Source organism: Myotis lucifugus, unplaced genomic scaffold (genome assembly GCF_000147115.1).
Source record: "Myotis lucifugus unplaced genomic scaffold, Myoluc2.0 scaffold_27, whole genome shotgun sequence".
NCBI lineage: Eukaryota > Metazoa > Chordata > Mammalia > Chiroptera > Vespertilionidae > Myotis > Myotis lucifugus.
The window spans coordinates 3,693,686-3,711,948 of record NW_005871075.1 but is presented as its reverse complement, the minus strand read 5'-3'; the positions used below and the strand labels follow the sequence as shown (position 1 = coordinate 3,711,948).

The 18,263-nt window shown below is 44.3% G+C and overlaps 1 protein-coding gene across 1 annotated transcript in view; it reads right to left on the bottom strand.

Moving 5' to 3' along the window:
* Positions 1-538: 538 nt before the first annotated feature.
* Positions 539-18,263, bottom strand: part of LOC111825453 — a 77,614-nt gene continuing 59,889 nt past the window's right edge. Inside the window, exon 5 of the mRNA XM_023751912.1 lies at positions 539-1,214. Within this exon, the coding sequence (XP_023607680.1) occupies positions 539-1,214 (676 nt within the window). The remainder of the gene's footprint in view (positions 1,215-18,263) is intronic.

The following is an 18,263-nucleotide window of genomic DNA, read 5'->3' as shown; positions in this document are numbered from 1 at the left end:
CTGGAGCCTGATGGCCCCGCAGAGCCAGAACTCAGAGCAGGAACTGAACTAATGAGATCGGCTTCACGGGAAGAAAAGCTTTTAAGTTGCTTCCTTTGCCACTGGATTTGCTCTCCCAATTAGTCAAATTCAAGGCAACTGGGCAACTGTCCAGGTCTCCCTGGAAATCTGGGGTAGTATCTTCCCTACACAATATCCATTTCCATTTTCTGTGGTAACAGTCCCTCAATTTTTTAAAAAAAATTTTAAGGCCTCCACACACTAAGTCCGAGAATTTTTAGAAGGGGTTGGCTACACTGGGGAAGATATGTGGTGAGATGAGGTCACTTTCCCAATGCTACTCAATTCATAGCATTTGGGAGACCTCCCACTTAATTTTTATTCAGGTCAGAAGTTACAAAATGGCGGCTCATGAATCATTGCTGTCCATGGGATTCTGTTTGGCCTGCAAAATAGTGCCATTAAAAATAAAAATCACTAATACACGGCACCAGCTGTGACCTGGTGCAATGCCACCACAGGGTCCCATCCCCGAGGCTCACCCCAGGGGGGAGCACTTAGTGCTCGAGGCCCCTCTATGTTGAGCTCCCCAGCAGCAGCAGCAGCAGGAAGTGCAGACCACGCAGGCACCCAACTGAGACAGTGTCGGCTGCAGAAAAAAAGAAAGCACTGAAATGGCAGAAGCTACCCGAAACTTCATAAATGATTTCATTCCATTGAAGAAGCTATTATTGTAGCAGTAAATGGCCCAGCCATTGGACTGGGAGCATCCCCACATATTGCCTCTCTGTAATTGGTTTGGGCCGATGAAAAGGCTTGGGCTCAAACACCCTTTATTACCTTCGGACAGAGTGCAGATGACTGTTCCACCATTACGTTTCCCAAGATTATGGGAGGAGCATCTGCATGTGAAACATGGATAGATGGCCGGGATCTGGCAGCGAAAGCAGGCCTGTTCCCCTGGGTGTCCTGGCCTGGGACCTTCACCCAAGAAGTCATGGGTCAAAAGCAGCCTGCCTTGTGTAATCCAGTTGTGCTGAGGAATCCAAAGCACCCCTGCGCTGTAACATGATGATGGAGTTGGAGCCGGCCAATGGGAGAGAGTGTGAAGTGCTAAAGAATACCTGGGGTTCCGCCCAAGGGAGGGACTCCCTGTTGAAATACTTGAGAGGAAGATGGATGAGTTTTGATTGGCAGGCTGCCTGCTGATGACCCTGGAATTATAGAGCGGGACATCTGTGGCTCCAAGGTGCTCTAATCCATTCCCAAAGCCTGAAACAAGTTCACTCCAAGGTCACACTGGATGCAGGACTTGAAATATCCAAGCTATTTATTACCAAGGAGTTTTTAAGTACTGTAACTTTCAAATAAATGACTGCAAAGCTCCTTTGTCCAAAAGTCATTATTTTATACTTAATATATACACAAGTATGAACGTACAATGGCAAGCTCTAGACAGCTCTTTGAAGCTCTCGGTTTCTGTTTATCTTTTGGCTTGTACTGTATACAAAAGGAAAGTATGTTTTGCTGGTTTGGGGTGGCAGAAAAGTCTAGAATAATGTTTGGTTTCCTTATTTTTTCCTTCTAGAACAGACTCTAAAGAGGCACCAGACAGCCTCACCTCCCCCTGCACCAAATAGTGATACCGAAAGACCTGAGATGTGCTTTTGTCTCCAAGAAGGTACAGGTACCTCAGATGAAAAATCTAAATCAAAAGTAAGACATCTTTTCGGATATTTCTGATGAAAACTCCACTGATGAACATGGCCCCAAACTAAAGTATGCTTGGGATTTATGCTGCAAAAAATCAATTGCCTTTTCCTTCCTGTTTAATGTGTCTGGTTCTTACCCAGTTAACATGAAGAAACCACTGTCTCTAGAAGAAAGCTGGTTTTGCAGAAATAGTGAAGCACTGGATAGCTTAGGTATAAATATCTAAGTTACGTTAGCCTTCATGGGATTGATTTAAATAGTGTCTCTGACCCATTTGGAAACATGACTGCAATGCTTCTTGTTGCTGGGTGAGAAATACTACTTCATATTATACAATTTTGGTTTTCTATTTGCAGATAAGATTGATGGATTACACCAAAAAATATGTTTATGTTTATAAAGTGTAATTTTTAGGTTCACTTAGGATATATTTTATTTAGTAAGTTAGAATTCTTTTGGCCCTAACTGGTTTGGCTCAGTGGATAGAGCGTGGGCCTATGGACTGAAGGGTCCCAGGTTCGATTCTGGTCAAGGGCATGTACCTTGGTTGCGGGCACATCCCCAGTAGGGGGCGTGCAGGAGGCAGCTGATCGATGTTTCTCTCTCATCAATGTTTCTAACTCTCTATCCCTCTCCCTTCCTCTGTAAAAAAACAATAAAAAATATTTAAAAAAATTATTTTGGCACACTATTAAATGCAGAAACTCCTTTTTTAAAAAAGAACTACTTATATTTGACATTTAATGTTCTTGGTATATGCTTTCATGTCGACACAACATTCTGAGTACAGTGCAGTGCCCAAGAGTGCCCTGTGTAAACAGAGGTGCGCATTGCTCTCAGGAGTGGCGGCTGGTTCCTGCATACAGATGCCTCTTATTAGTCAGGCTTCAGAGCTTGCAATCATACTGAATGTCTGTACAGTTTTGAAGTTTATACTTAGAACTGACCGCCTCCTTGCTGCAGGGAGAGCTCTACAGGGGGTAAATCTGCCTTTTCCTGGGATTGGTTGGTGCAGTATTTTTGCATCTGTGGGATCTACTTTTTCATTCAGTATGAAATGTATATAAACTATACAATCTTTAAAGTTTTTATAAAACATTCAGCTGCCAGAACTGGTTAAATAAGATTAGGATTTTTAAATAAAAAATCGTTAATATTTAAAAGTCAGGAGATTTTATCTATATTTCTGATTATCTTGAAAAAAAGTGGGAAGGTCTGTCTACACTGGATTATTCTGCTCCTGGCAATTCTAGGCTGGAATTGAGCAGCTGCCCCTTTTAGACAGGTGTGAGCACCATGATTTGCCACAGCCTCCACCCAGCTGCTCCATTCACTTAGGTCACCAGCCTGGCACCTGAAGCATATGATGCACTGGAAATATCTCAAATTCTCCAGAACACAGATTTGGCTAAACACTTGCTTGTGGTTTTGACTTGCTATTGTTGATAAAATAATTCCCTGGAGGTATGAATAGACAAGTTCAAAATCTCTGGGGGTTTCATCCTGTCACACACACACAAATAAACCCTGATTGGGTTGGAAGCAAAAGTTCAGGACATCCGGAGAAAAAGAACAGGAGACTAATGCCCCGTCCTCCTTGCCCTTATTCCATACCCAAAGAGTAGAGACCCTGGAGCCAGAGTGCCTGGGTTTGAAAGCCAGTTTCTCCAATCATTGTCAACATGCTCTTAGTCAAGTTCGCTAACTGTGCGGTGCCTATTTCCTCATCTCTACAAAGCACTATAATCCCCTCTTCTGTAAAATGTAATGAAATTCTCATCTCATAGGGCTGCTGTGAGAATTCAAAGAGTTAAAACTCTTTAGAACAGTGCCTTGCGCACAGCAAACTCCCAATGTTAATGTCTCCATTATAGATAATGTTTTTAAATATATTTATATGTAAATTGCATATAGCTATGAGGCCATATTTATAGATATATCATTTATCTTGGAAAATTATGTGTTCCACATATATTTGTTGGAAGTACATTTCTATATAGCAAAATTATGATAACTTGGACCCTATGCCCTATAGTCCATGAAATATTTGGAATGCTTTTCCCTGGGGTAGGATTACCTAATGACCATGGGTCTCGTTGGGAAAGGATGAGGGACATCATTGCCATATGTGTTTGCCATAGTGTTACAGATCCTCCCTCCTGAGGACTTAACCATCTCCCTCAGGCAATGTGCTCTGCGTTTGAAAACGGGCTCAGGCCTGGAAACTGAGCAAGGAATCAAGTTTTTATTGGAGCAGCTGCCCGTAGCCTCTTGATTGTCACTCTTGGTTTCTTTTGTTTGTAGGTAGAGCAATATTTTCCTTTGTTGCCCATACAAACAGAGGAAAAGAATTAAAGCCAGAAGTGGAGATTCCTTCATTGCAATTGAGGAAAACCCAATTATTGGCTTAGATTTTTCTATTTGAATTTTCATCATTGACTCAACTAGATCCATTTAAAGTTGTTTTCTCAAAGCTGAAAACCTCTACCGGACTTGTGCACTAGGGGGTTCAGTCTCCTGTGATTTTCACAATTTGCTTCAGGTGGGAGAGTATAATTCTGACTGGGAGGCATGTAGAAAAATCACCCCTCGGTTGGAGGATTAGCCAGAAGCATCTCTGTTTCCCCCTTTGTTATGTGCTCATCACCAGAGCAGGTGTTTTCCTGGGAATCTTGGCTGCCATCCTGGGGAGGTGAGATCACTGAACAGTGGGGGTGTGGGAGAGTTAGGTGCTGTGCGCAATAACCGCTTTGGAGAATATTCTGGATTGAGGTAGTGGGGTCAGGAAAACACCCACAGGCTAAGGTTCTCTCATGAGTGTGCTGGCAGCATCTCAAACCATCTGGGTGGTCGGACAGAGTGCTGGAAAGCCTCAGCTAGAAAAGCAGGAGGTGATGGGATAGTGTGATGCTGGGCTCCCCAGCCTCTGCTGAGGTTTGTTTTGGGGTGAGTCATCTCAATGTCTAGAACAAGCAACTACGGCCAAGTTCATCAGCTAATTGCTCGGTCCTCATCTGCATTTCATGAGCATGGACAGAAGCTTTGCTTCTCACCAGAGCTTTGTGCTCCTACCATAATCGATCAACAGGTCTGAAATCCCACAAGTGATTGTCCCTTTCTTCAAGCCATTGATTTATTTGGTTCTATCCTTCCTTCTTATGGCCCTAAATCTGTATATCATATACATTATGTATCTATATTTTATATCATGTATTACATACTTAAATATATTGATTATATAACATTAGATTATATATTTTATACATTAGAATACAAAAATATATTAAATATAAATAGTATATTATAAATATATATGTATATTTATAGTAATATACCTTCATTAAACCCTTACCATATGTTCGAGTTACTTGTCTATTTTTTTCCCATTGGACTGAACTCCCTCCAATTACAATTGGATTATATTAATCAGAATTTAATTAGTGTCTGGTCCTCAGAACTCAATAAATGTTTGTTGAATGATTGAAAGTAGTACAATGTCTGCTCATAGAAAATATTAAGCAAATGCTTGATGGATGAATGAATGAATGAATGAATGAACAAATTAATAGATGAGCATAGTCTTGGGCCCAAAGTGGATCAGTCCCATATGAACATTTTGTAGGGCCTGAGCAACAGAACAAGTTGAGACCCACTTACTAGATGTCTAAATAATTAAAGTTACAAAACAAGTTAACATACTGCTAAATACAATGTTGTCTCCTCCTACCTCAATAATACATCTTTATAACAAAAAATTCAAGAGATACATGAAGTTATATATGTATACTAGAGGCCTGGTGCACAAAAATTTGTGCACTGGGTGGGGGAGGGAGTCCCTCAGCCCAGCCTGTGCCCTCTCGCAGTCTGGGACCCCTCGGGAGATAATGACCTGCTGGCTTAGGCCCACTCCCGGGTGGCAGAGGGCAGGCCCAATCCCTAGGTGCAGCCCCTGGTCGGGCTCAGAGCAGGGCTGATTGGGGAGTTGGGGCGCCGCCCCCTGTCATGCACAGAGCAGGGCGGATCGGGAGGTTGCGATGCCACCCCTAGTCACGCTCAGGGTAGGGCCGATTGGGGGGTTGGGGCACCGCCCCCTGTCACACTCAAGGCAGGGTCGATAGGGAGGTTGCGGCGCCACCCCGTCACGCACAGAGCAGGGCCTATCAGGGGGTTGGGGCGCTGCCCCCTGTCACGCACAGAGAAGGGCCCATCAGGGGGGTTGGGGCTCCGTACCCTGTCATACACAAAGCAGGGCCGATCAGGGGTTTGAGGAGCTCCCCCCTATCACTCACAGAGCAGGGCTGATAGGGGAGTTGGGGCACTGCCCTCTATCACCCACAGAGCAGGGCGGATCAGGGGGTTGGGGCACCACCACTGTCACACTCAGGGCAGGGCCGATGGGGGGGGGGGAGTTGGGCTGCCGCACCCTGTCACACACAGAGCCGCAGGGTGATCAGGGGGTTGGGGAGCTCCGCCCTGTCACTCACAGAGCAGGGCCAATAGGGGGTTGGGGCACCGCCCCCTGTCACACACAGAGCAGGGCAGATCGGGGGTTGGGGCACCGCCCTCTATCACACACAGAGCAGGGCTGATCAGGGGGGTTGGGGCGCCACACCCTGTCACACACAGAGCCGCAGGGCGATCAGTGGGTTGGGGAGCTCCCCCCTGTCACTCACAGAGCAGGGTTGATCAGGGGGTTGGGGTGCCTTCCCCTGTTACGAACAGAGCAGGGCGGATAGGGAGGTTGTGGCCCCGCTCCCTGTCACACACAGAGCCGCAGGGCAATCAGGGGGTTTGGGCGCTGCCCCCTGTCACGCTGATCCCGGTGCCGGGAGGCCTCGCAGCTCTGCTGATTCTGGTGCTGGGAGGCATATTACCCTTTTACTATATAGGATAGAGACCTGGTGCACGGGTGGGGGCTGGCTGGCTTGCCCTGAAGGGTGTCCTGGATCAGGGTGGGGGTCCCCACTGGGGTGCCTGGCCAGTCTGGGTGAGGGGCTGAGGGCCGTTTTCAGGCTGGCGGGTGACTGAAGGTCCCAACCTGTCCTTTTTTCCCTTTTTTTTTATTCTGGGCCAGCTTTAGCTCTGAGGCTCGGCTCCAGCTATGAGACCTCCGCTGCTGAAAGCAGGTTTCTGGCCTTTGTTTACCTTCTGTATTTGAAACAATGTTGCGGTCCGGCTGGCTGAAGCCTGGCTGACTAAAGCAGGTTTCTGGGGGTTTGTTTAGCTTCTATATTTGTTACAATGTTTCTTAGAGTTGCAGCTCAGAGGCCGGCAAGGCAGGCGGGGAAGCTTGGCTTCCTCCGTCACTGAAGCAAGCAAGCCTCATGTTCCGCTTCAAGCTGCCTGGCTGCCGGCCGCCATCTTGCTTGGCAGTTAATTTGCATATCTCCCTGATTAGCCAATGGGAAGGGTAGCGGCCGTATGGCTAATTACCATGTTTCTCTTTTATTAGATAGGATATGAAAAAATATCAAAGATGTCCAAGTCTAATTAATATCACAAATATTTAGATATTTTGTTGAAAGGCTGATGATGTTGGGATAAATAATAAAAGAAAGGCATAAATAATGTATAAATTATTACATAACTAATCTATACCATTTACTTTTCTCACCTTTATTTTAGCAAAAGCACTGGTAAGTTTTTTGTTGTTATAATTGAGCCTTTCACAAAGTTTGTGTTTTATTGACAGTAATGCCAGATTGTATAACCTTTCTTCATTAACAACAGTGTGTAGCTCTCTATGCAGGAATTAATTTCAATTTGAGAACAAATATACAAGCTCATAGGGACAAGAGTATTAAGTGCAGCAGTCTATTTTAGTTAGGGTTAGAGTGACTAAAAGAGAAACAGATGGGGCTATCACTGTGGGAATGGCCGAGTAAGTTGTGGCATAGCTACACTGTTCTGTGCAGACACTTAAAGGAATAAGTAGGTGCCATTAACAATTGACATGGAGGGATTTCCTTGAGATATTTCTGAGAAAAGCCATATCTAAAGAAATGTGTATGATTCAGCTCAATCCTGTAAAATAGACAGTAACAAAAACCTGTGTGTATGTATTTTTTACATCTTTATATACGATTTATTTGCATATGGAGAAAACTATGGCAGGAATCACAATTATTCTTAACCTAGGTTATATATATATATATATATATATATATATATATATATACACACATATATATGTGTGTGTGTGTGTGTGTGTGTGTGTGTGTGTGTGTATGTGGTGATATAGGTATAATAGGGAGGTGGATATGAAAAGGTAAAATCCAGCTAAAATGAATTCTCCATGTTTGATTTGATCTCAATTATTAAATACTAGAGGGCTGGTGCACGAATTCATGGGTGGGGACAGGTGGGGTCTGGCTGGCCCCGCTCCTGATCGGGGTGGGGGGCCAATCGGGGGTGGGGCCAGCCAGGGGGAGGGGCCGTAGGGGGTTGGCCAGCCGGCCCTGTCCTCTGGTTGAACTTCCGGTAGAACTCCTGGTCAAGGGGACAATTTGCATATTAGCCTTTTATTATATAGGATTCCATATGTGTTTTATGAAAGATAGAAAATTGGGGGAATGTTTGTATTCATATTTACTGATATGTAGGGGTGATAAGATATATAATTGTCCTGAAAAAAAATACTGTGCTCTTCTTCTGTGTCATTCACAGTGAACAAACAAACTAAACACCCTGTCTATATGTGTCTATGCTTTTAGACGGATGAAGAAGGAGAAAGATATGGAAAGACCTGTACCAGGCTTTTAACATGAGCTCCCTTGGGGAGGGCTGAATAAAATATGAAGCAGAACGAAGAGACATCTCTTTTTTTATTTTACTGGTTAATGTAAACTTTAATATATTGCATTTATAATGTGAGAAATAACAAATCAGGACTTTCTTAAAAAATAGAAGTCCTTGGAGACCAGCTTTCTTAAGATATAAGGCCAAAGTGGCAAGACCATAGAACTTTAATACCAGACCTGAGGCCCTGAACCTAACTGTCCCCTATACCTGGGCTCCTGAGCATTAAAGAGAAAAAACCAACATGATATAGAAAAATGTTAGTTACATGCAAACAAGTGGTTAGAATAAGATGGAACTTGGAGACATTGTAGAAAATAGGTCTACCTTTCATCTACCTTTCATCTAGCGCCAATATTCCACCTTTGTGTGAAAATTACCTAAAAATCGGTACAGCGGTCTGGTAGGGTTAACATGCATCAGAATTACTATAGTGAGGCATTTGCCCTGTGGTCAAATCTTGAAGGCAGAGAACTCTGAACCCAACCATCAACATCTGTAAGAGGCTCAGGTTACAGAGAGACTTGAGTTCAAATTCTTGCTCTATGACTTAAGAGCTGGGGAGTGTGGGCAAGTCATTTTATTTTCCCATGGCTTAGCTCTTCCACCTGTAAAATGAGCATAATAATAACTACTTCACAGGGGGGATGAAGAAACAAAAGGAAATGCAAGCCAGTGCCTGACACCAATTCAAATACCAATTTCTGCGAGTGTTAGTGGGCAGGCCTGTGAAATCTGTGTCGGCAACTCTGCTGTGGGTTGGAATGTTTCCAGATTCTTAGCTCTAGGGGTTGGAGGGGACTGCTGGACTAAGCAGCCTCTGCTTAGTGAGCTGTGGCCCTGGCTTGTTAGGGAGGGCTCTGTTAAAGGTGTTGCAGGCTCCCAGGCACTGTTCCCTACATGTCCTCCCTTGGGGAAAGGCCTCTCTATTGAGGGACAGTTCCTGCCATCCAACCTGGAAGTTGCTGCTATGGAATAACCCCGACTCTAGGCCTGTCTTCCTCAGTGTGTCTAGTTCATTCCACTAGATCACTGGACAGGTGTTGTACCCATAAACTTCAGAGTAAGTCTGGGTGCAACCCATAAACACAGCTCCTACTCTTCATGGTACATACTTGCAGTGACCAGGATTTCAAAATTAGATTGTTATGGGTTTGTCCTTGGCTATGCCAGGGTAAATAATGATTGAAATGTGAGTGCTCTTATTTATTTCCCACCCTCTGCTCATTAAAGAGGATTCTGACTTGGACTACTTCGTTCTCACCCTCCTCCACCCTCTGAGGAGGACCTGGTGTTGCTAGACCAGTTGACAAATTAGGGACATCTGCTTTGCTGTATAACGTGGTAACCCAATCACAGAGTGAAAGCCCATCATACTCTCAAGTCCCTTCCACCCTCCAAGGGAAGGGATGTGCCTCATAGCAGGAATCTTGGGGACCGTGTGAGAATTCTGCCTACAACCATATCTAAAAATCCAGGGGATGTGGCAGTGATATGAGGAAACTTTGATTCCCAGTTTCTTTTTGTGTCTTCCTGCTCCACCTGAGGGCTGTACTGGAAGTCGCTTTCTAGATGCCCCTAGATTAAGAAAACTTATTTCCTACTCTTCCTGTAGCCTTTCCTCATTTCCCCTCAGGTTGCCAAGTTGCCCTGGGTAGCAAATAAACTTCAGCTTTCTCACCAACCTGCTGTTTATTGTTTATCTGTTGAGAATTGTCAGATTGCATTTGGGGTTCCTCAGAAAATGAAGCCCCAATACCCTAAGCACTGATTGTAAGAGATTAACTTCTCTAGTGCAGCCATGGTGGGACTAGTTAAGCAACATTCTTATGACAATTGAGAAAATGGTCGTCTCTGTCTCTGATTCAGATGAGGAACACTGGTTGAGATTAGGCCGTCTGATGAGCAGCTGCTGTTGGCCATGGTGCTGGTCAGGGAAATGATATCATGGGCGCTGTGCATTTGTCAACCAAGTCCCTGCCTTCAGGATTTGATGCATCACCCTTGCAGACCAGCCCTTCTTGGGTTTCTCACAAGGAGGCAGTTCCAAGGCCTCCACTGCTGTGCACACAGAGCATGAGAGAGGGTCCTTCTAATAGCTGGGGAGCTAAGTTTCTCCCCTTGAACCCCCTTTCTAATGCTACTGTACTTTTTACTCCTCTCCTTCTTCCTAGTATTAGTAAAATGAGTCACATCCCAGAGCTAAAGCAGAAGGCACTGGGCAAATTGTGACTGTCCATCGAAAGCCTTGCTTTGCCTTTAAGGAGTCCTTAATACTTAATAAGAAACAACAGGCCCAAAATGGAGTAACTCGTGCTAAGCCCCACCAAGACTTAATAGCCAACCCGAATGAAGTTTCAGCTCCTCCCAGGAGTGAAATTTTAAACCAAGAAGACATCAATCTTAGTTAATATGAGTACTGTTGTCTTTCCTCAAACAAAGGCGACCCTGCTTGGAAAAAAAAAATTATTCTTCTTTGCTAATAACTTTTTTTTTTTTTTGCTAATAACTTTCTTGTCCCACCCAGTTTCTGCCTCTAAAAACCTTTTATTTTGTACAACTTCTCTGAGTACCTCTCTTACTTACTAGATGGGATGCTGCCCAATTCATAAATTGTTCAATGCAGTCAATTAGATTTTTAAATTTACTTGGTTGACTTTTTGTTCTTTAACAATATATTGTTAGTAATGAGAATGCCTTGACAATTTCAACCAGATCAAATCAGCAGAAATCATCCTTTCCTCCTTCATTCACCTAAAACCTGAAAATGCACTTTCAACAATAGCAGCTAAGCTAATTCACACTGCCCTCCCTTGTAAATGCCTGGGGTGTTTGTGTTGTCTACTAAACTGTGAGTTGACAGAAAGAGACCACATCTTGTTCTTCATTTAACTACTACTGCCTGCATATGGCTCATTCATAGTAGCCTCAGTAAATTCTTGGTGGAATGAATGAATTAATGAGTACATTTACTACATGACTTCTCTGTACTCAGGACCAAATAGCCTTGTTTTCTGTCTGTTTTTTAATAACGTCCAAAAGTGCAACCTCTCTCTTGCCTTCATCTTTATAAGACAGTCTGGTTTGATGGCAAGGGAAACAAGCCGTGGGAAGAAGGTAAGTGAATTACACCAGGATCTGAAAGGAAACAGATAATGCTGGTGATTGTTCTTGCCAGCTTGTAACAGGCAGGATATACATATAAGTTAGAGAAGAGGAAATTCAAAACAGACACAGGGAAGCAGGTTGGAGATTTTGAAGAATAGCATGATGGGAATCTACTTACTCAGAGGCAATTAGTCTATGACCCTAGGCATATCATGTGTCACTTTGCTGTTATTGTTTGAATGAAATGAAATTTCATAAACCTGGAAGCCACACCCCTTCCTGTCTATTTCATTGGAGCAGAAATTATTTTTCAAGGGGCGAGGTTTGGGTTACGAATGAGTGCTTTCCCTTTCATTGTAAGCTCATGTTAACAGAAGGGGAGTTCTGTCTTTCTTCTCCATGATCCCCCCTCAACCCCCACAATCCCATCTTTTTTGCTGAACTTTAATTTTCAAGGCATTCATGGAACATAAAACCCTCGATTATAGCTTTTCACTAGACATACCATGGACAACTTAAATTTATCTTGGTTTTGGAAAAAAAATGTAGCTGCTTTCATCTAAAAACTAAAGTAGTTAACAGATGGCTATTTTGAGCTCAGGAGAATGACTTCCCTTACCCATGGCAACTTGCAACTCAAAGCCCTTGAACTGCCCCGTGAACTAAATGGTTGCTACTCTAAATGACAGAGATGGGCCCACAAATTGTGCTTCAAGCACTGCAGGGGTTCAGAAGCCAGTGCTTTGCAGTGGAAAATCTGGGCCTGATGGTGAGTCTGGTTAAACTCCAGACCAGACAGATAGGGTACACAATGGGGAACTGAAGGGTAAAAATCATGTGCTTGGCTCCCACAGAGCTAGTAAGCTTGGCAAAATGCTGGAAGAGGACCCAGGGGAGTTCTCAAGACAGCCAGCCCCCTGGGTTCTACCTCCAAGTGCCCCAGCTGGCCACCTATTACGTTCAGCTTGAAATAAGCAAATATGCAACTGCCTCCTGTCCCTAAAGAACTCCAGGACTCGGCCATCCATCAGTCTTCCCTCGCTTGCAGTGTGTGCATAGTGGCTCTTTCCTAAACAGGGTCCTTGCCCACATGCATTACCTTCCTTGTAGGACAAAGATTTGCCTCATATTCAAATCCATTAGCTCCAAGTCTCCAATGGATTCCTAGAAAAACGGGAAGAGGGGCTTAGGAAAGCTTCCCCAACTGCTCCTGGTGCCAAATAAAGGTTTTCTAGAAGGGAGGCCACAAGAACACCTAAATGCCTTCGGGCCAGGCAGGGAATAAATGAGAGAATTAAGTGGGGGAGGTTATGACAAAATCCATTCCGTGTCTATAGGCATTCAAATTCAGTTGTTTGTTTGTTTTCTTACACTGTTGACCTGCCAAACCAAACACAGCTTTGGGCTGACTTTGGTTTCTAAGCCAAGAGTTTGCCACACCCTGCCCAGGTGGTCTTCTGGACTGGATGGGTGTGCTGTGTTCCTCACGTGGCTCTGGGAGGAGGTCAGATAAGCGCTGGGTCTAACCCTCACCCCAGGCCAGCACTACCCACTTGGGGACTTTGGACAATTACCTCTCCTCTCTGAGCTTCAGTCTCCTCATTTGTAAAATGGAGATAATGCCCTCCTTGCAAACTCAATGTGCGAGGATTGGGTGGGATTTTGTATTGAGAGTATTTGCCACTGCACCTGGCATCATTGAGAAGTGGCAGTGAAGCCTCCAGCCATGCTCACGCATCAAGCCTCCAAAACAAAGCAGCTGTGAGCATCCAGCCGGGTCATGTCTAACCTCAGAGCCTCCGCTTGCACAGACAGCTGTCTGGCTCCTCACCTCCTGATCCGTTCCTGGGTCTCTCGCATTCTGAGCCCCAGCTTTCTTCCCTCCTGGACCCCATTCACTCCTGGTCCCCAACTGTAAGTTCAGCTTCTCTAGTTGGACTCCGGGGCTCTTTCCTGGAGGAAGGTTTGCAACTATCCTCCAGATGTAGAGCCAGAGCATCCCTTCAAGAAATATCTGGATTCAAATTAGCTAGCTGCTTCAAGTCTAGATTCTGAGGTGCCTGGTTCTATCACCCATCAGAAGGGAAGAAGATAGTGATATTGGAAACTGATTGAAAATGTGACACAGAGGGGCTCGGCTCCCAGCCCTCTTGGGGTTCCAGCAGTGGCCCAATTCTCTATGGTCTCAGAATCTTCATAGATGCTTTTTCCTTGCTTCTCTATTTTCCCTGACCAAACCATATCCATGCTTCAGTCTCAGTATAACTATCCCTTTCTCAGAGAAGCTGTTAGGAGTAAATGTTTGTGTCCCCCAAACCCCAATCCATATCTTGAAGCCCCAACTCACAAAGTGATAATATTTGGAGGTGGGGCCTTTGGGAGGTAATCAGGTTTAGATGAGGTCATGAGAATGGGACTCACACGATGGGATTGAGGCCCTAATGAGAAGAGTTAAAGACCAGAGCCCTCTCTCCCTCTGCCATGTGAAGGCACAACGAAACACAGCCAGCTCAAACCAGCACCTTCATCTTGAACTTCCAGCTCCAGAACTGCGAGAAATGTTTGTTGTTTAAGCCACCCAGTCCATGGTATTTGGTTACTAGAGTAGCCTGCAATGCTAAGACAGAGCTTTCCTTGACTAACAAGGATACATTTGCGCTCCCCCCTCAATTCTATTCCCTCAGGGAAAATTCTATGTATGTTCTTTCTTGTTATTGATTATAATTTGTACTTATACAAATTATGTCCTTGAGTGATGATTTGTTTAATGTTTTCTTCTCCTATATTTATTAGGAGATATACATACCCAAATGACATAACAGAAATTTATTTCTCTTTCACATAAAACTTGGACTTGGTATGGGTCCCCTAAGTGGACCTTCACTTATGTGGTCCGAAATAGCAAATCACAGTATCCTCTTGCCTGCCCGCGGAAGCAGGAGAAGGGGAATCGGAGTCACAGCCTTTCTCTTTAAGGGCTGGAGCCAAAAGTTGCACGTGTCACTTCCACTCAAATACCATTGGTCAGAACCTGGTCACAGAACCACATGCAACTACAAAGTAGGAGAGGAAATGCAGTCTTTATTCTGGGCATCTGTTGACCCAGCTGAAAAGACATTCCATTGCTGTAGCAGAAGAGCAGGTGGATGCTGGAGGACAGGCAGCAGACTACCTGCCACCCACTCTGACTACAGGGAACATGACTGGAGGGACCAACTTTCTAACTGTCAAGACCTTGGATTTAGCGTCAAGTCTAGTGGTTGGTGTAGGTGAGAAATGGGTTAGATAGCAGAGTGGAAATTTACCATAGTGGACAGGCTTGGGATGCAGGGCTTGCCAATGGGGATAAGCATAGGTGTCTATGGGGAAGGGCCATGCACCCAAATGTGTTTTCTCTTGTATCATTTACCTTTTCAAGCATTTCTTCCTTAACTACCCAACTAAATTCTAAGCTATTTAAGTAGAAATTCAGGAAAAATATAAATACAGGTTCAAATCCTGTTTCTACCATTTAACCAGCTGTAGGAACTTTAGCCTCAGGAAAATTGAGGATTAAAATACCATGTAAATGTAAATGCTTAGCACTGTGCCTGGTGTATCTATTGAGAACCCAATAAATCAATTGTGGCTTTTATACTGCTGTGTAGCCAGCCCACCCCTTACCCATTCTAGAACCTAGCGCAGGGCGTGGCAGTCACTATTTGTTGGTGGATAGGTATGTGAGTAGGACAATCTCTATGCTCTGAAAAGACTGGCACATTTTCTAGGGAAGAATTGGTGTCTGCTGGGCCTCTACCCGACTTCCTGTTCAGAGTGGTGCCTTCCCCAAGGGCCCAATTGCTCCTCTTTCCCAGGCAACAGCCTCTTCTTCCTGGATAGGACAGGCTGAGTTCTGTGGCAATGACCGGTGGCTGGTTTTCAGAGGCTCAGCACGCACACCCAGTTCAAATGTCACCTCTTCTGTGAAGCCTCCCATTCCTCTTCCTCCCATCACTTCCTGCCCAGGAAGGCCTAGTGGGATGAGTCACTTCCTCTGTAGTCTTGCTGCTCCCTGCCCGTTTCAGGGGAGATCTCAGGCTGGTTCCATTTAGTATCACCCAAGCACAAGCCTATGAAGCTTTTCCTTCTGCCCCTTAACTACTCAGAGCCTCAGGTCATTAAAAAGAAGGTTGTCTATGCAACGTGAGTCAGAATGTGGTTGAGCAAAGTTTAGGGGCACACATGGAACCACTTTTTCTGGTTGCTGATGAGAAGTTCAAATGCCAAGGACAAATAGTATCTTCCCCAGCATTGGGGATCTGGGCAGCTCAGAGGTAGAGAAAGAAAACAGGCTACAAGTGAATGCCAACCAAGTAGGAAACCCTATTTCTGACATTGAACAAATGATTGCTGGAATGGAGACCAGGTGGTTCTCTGAATACTGGTTCTGCAGGCTTCTCTCTACCTAGTTCCTCTAGGTTGGACCTTTTATCTCGGGCCTCATAAGCCCCATTTCCAGCCTCGTTTCTCATCTTGGAGGTGGGGCGGCGGGGGCTTCACCCTGCTTCCCTTTGTAATTTCTACACTTTTAGTCTCCTCCAGATCAGGCTTTTGACTAAACACTCAAAACCTTTTTCTCTAATTCCTCTGTATCATCCCTTTGCTGAGACACAGATGTAATACCATCTGGTTATCTGGGGGTGGGGTAGGGGAATGGGTCACAAGGCAGCAAAAAGCATGAGTGGGTGGTTGGAGGGAAGTAGCCATTAAGATTTCAGAGATCTTCCACCACATACAGTCTTGTAAGTGAAGCGTTTATTTTCATCTCCCTCATTAGACAGCGCCTTGCCCGCTGGAACTGTGCATTATTGTTTTTGCGTTCAAGGCCTTTGTGGGGTGACATTTTTGGTAAATATTTATAAATGAATGGCCATAAATGTGTATGGGAATTCATTTGGAAAATGATCCTTACATTTGTGAGCACTTTACAGATTTGTCTCCATTACTTTTAATCCTCAAAACAATCTGTGTGAAAGGACAGGCATTATTTTTCACTTTATGGAGACTAGAGAATCAGAAGACTTATCTAGGGTCCCTTTGCTGCTAAAAGCAAAGCTGAGAATGAGACCAAGGTCTACTGGCTTCAGCATGAGGAGGGAGAGCAGGAAAGGGACAGGGTAAGGGTACGTGCCATCACTGGAAGTCTGGGGCCCCTGTGAACATGCTCAGCTGACCTTTGAAGGTCCTTATTTCAGGGACTTTCATATTGAACCCTGCAGTTGGAGAATAATCTGGAAAAGGATGCTAATACTGGGTAATGCATCACTTGGTCACAGGAGATAGAAGGTTTCACCACTTTAGCATAAAGCAGTTCTCCAACTTTTGAATCCCCTTTGCATTCTTAAAATTATTGAGGACCTAAAAGAGCTTTTGTTTATATGGGTTATGCCTATTGATCTTTGCAATAATCAAAATTAAAACGGAGTGTTTTTAATGTTTATTAATATAAAGATATTTAGTGTAAATATCTTTTTACATCTTCACAATAAAATACGTTTGTTGTTGTTAGTTTTTGTTTGTTTGTTTTCACTTTGTCTCCAATGAGCAGCAGCATTGGTCCATCCCCACATGGGAAACAGGTCCCAAATCAAAGGGCAGCATCCATTTAGGCAGTTGAAGGCAGGGACTTGGGGGCGTTATTCAGGCTCAGACCCACTTGGTGTGAACTGTATTTGGAGAGCCCACACCCCAATTCTGGATAGGTGGCATTTCACCTTCTTGGCAACAAGCCCCTAGGAGCATCACAGAGGACAAGGGCAGGGGGAGAGGAGGAAGGCTGGGACCCCTGACCCCTGGGAGAAGTTCAAAATTAGGGGAGGTTGATCCTTGCCCCTAGGAGATGTTAGAGATTTTGGGGCAGGGCGGCTGGGACCCTCCTTTGGGGAGGGAGTAGCTAAGAAATTGAGGAAACTTTCTGAACTCCACTGACAAGAGCTGTAAGTTAGAGGGGACTAGTGTGGGTTGGGGCTCAGCTGTCCATTAAGTTGTCTGGCTTAATGGATGGCAGCTGGATTCTCTAATCTGGCTCTGCATTCAGTCTCCCCCACCATAATATTTTTAAATTGAAGTCCATGTCGAATGTCCAGCCTCTCATAGCTAGGTAATGGGGAAAGGAAGAAGTATTTTAATAGCCTCTTCAGATAATTGTGGGTATTCTTTTTTGATACGCCACAAAACTCGACAAGTGGAAGTTTCAAGATTAATTGCAATATGAAATTTGAAAACATATTAATGAAATGTTTATACTCTGTCATATTAAAACCAGTTGATGGATCTTATGCTTTGAATGGACCTTTGATTCATGCTGACTTGTACCATCCTGCATTGGTCACTTGCAGATTACTAGTTTGCTGAGTTATGCTGCTCTCCTAAGTGTAAGCAAACCCCCCAAAATCACTTATTAATATGACCACTAATATCACTGGAAAATCTTTTTTAAGTATTGGAAAGCTCTCAAACGCATAGTGGCAAGTTTTTCTCAAAATTCTAATTTTCACTTGAGAGCTCAAATTTTATCATTAGCAACAAATATTGTTTTAAGTCCATTGTTTAAGTGACAAGTTCACTTTGTTCATCTGTTAGGAAAATGTCTGCCAGATATCCCA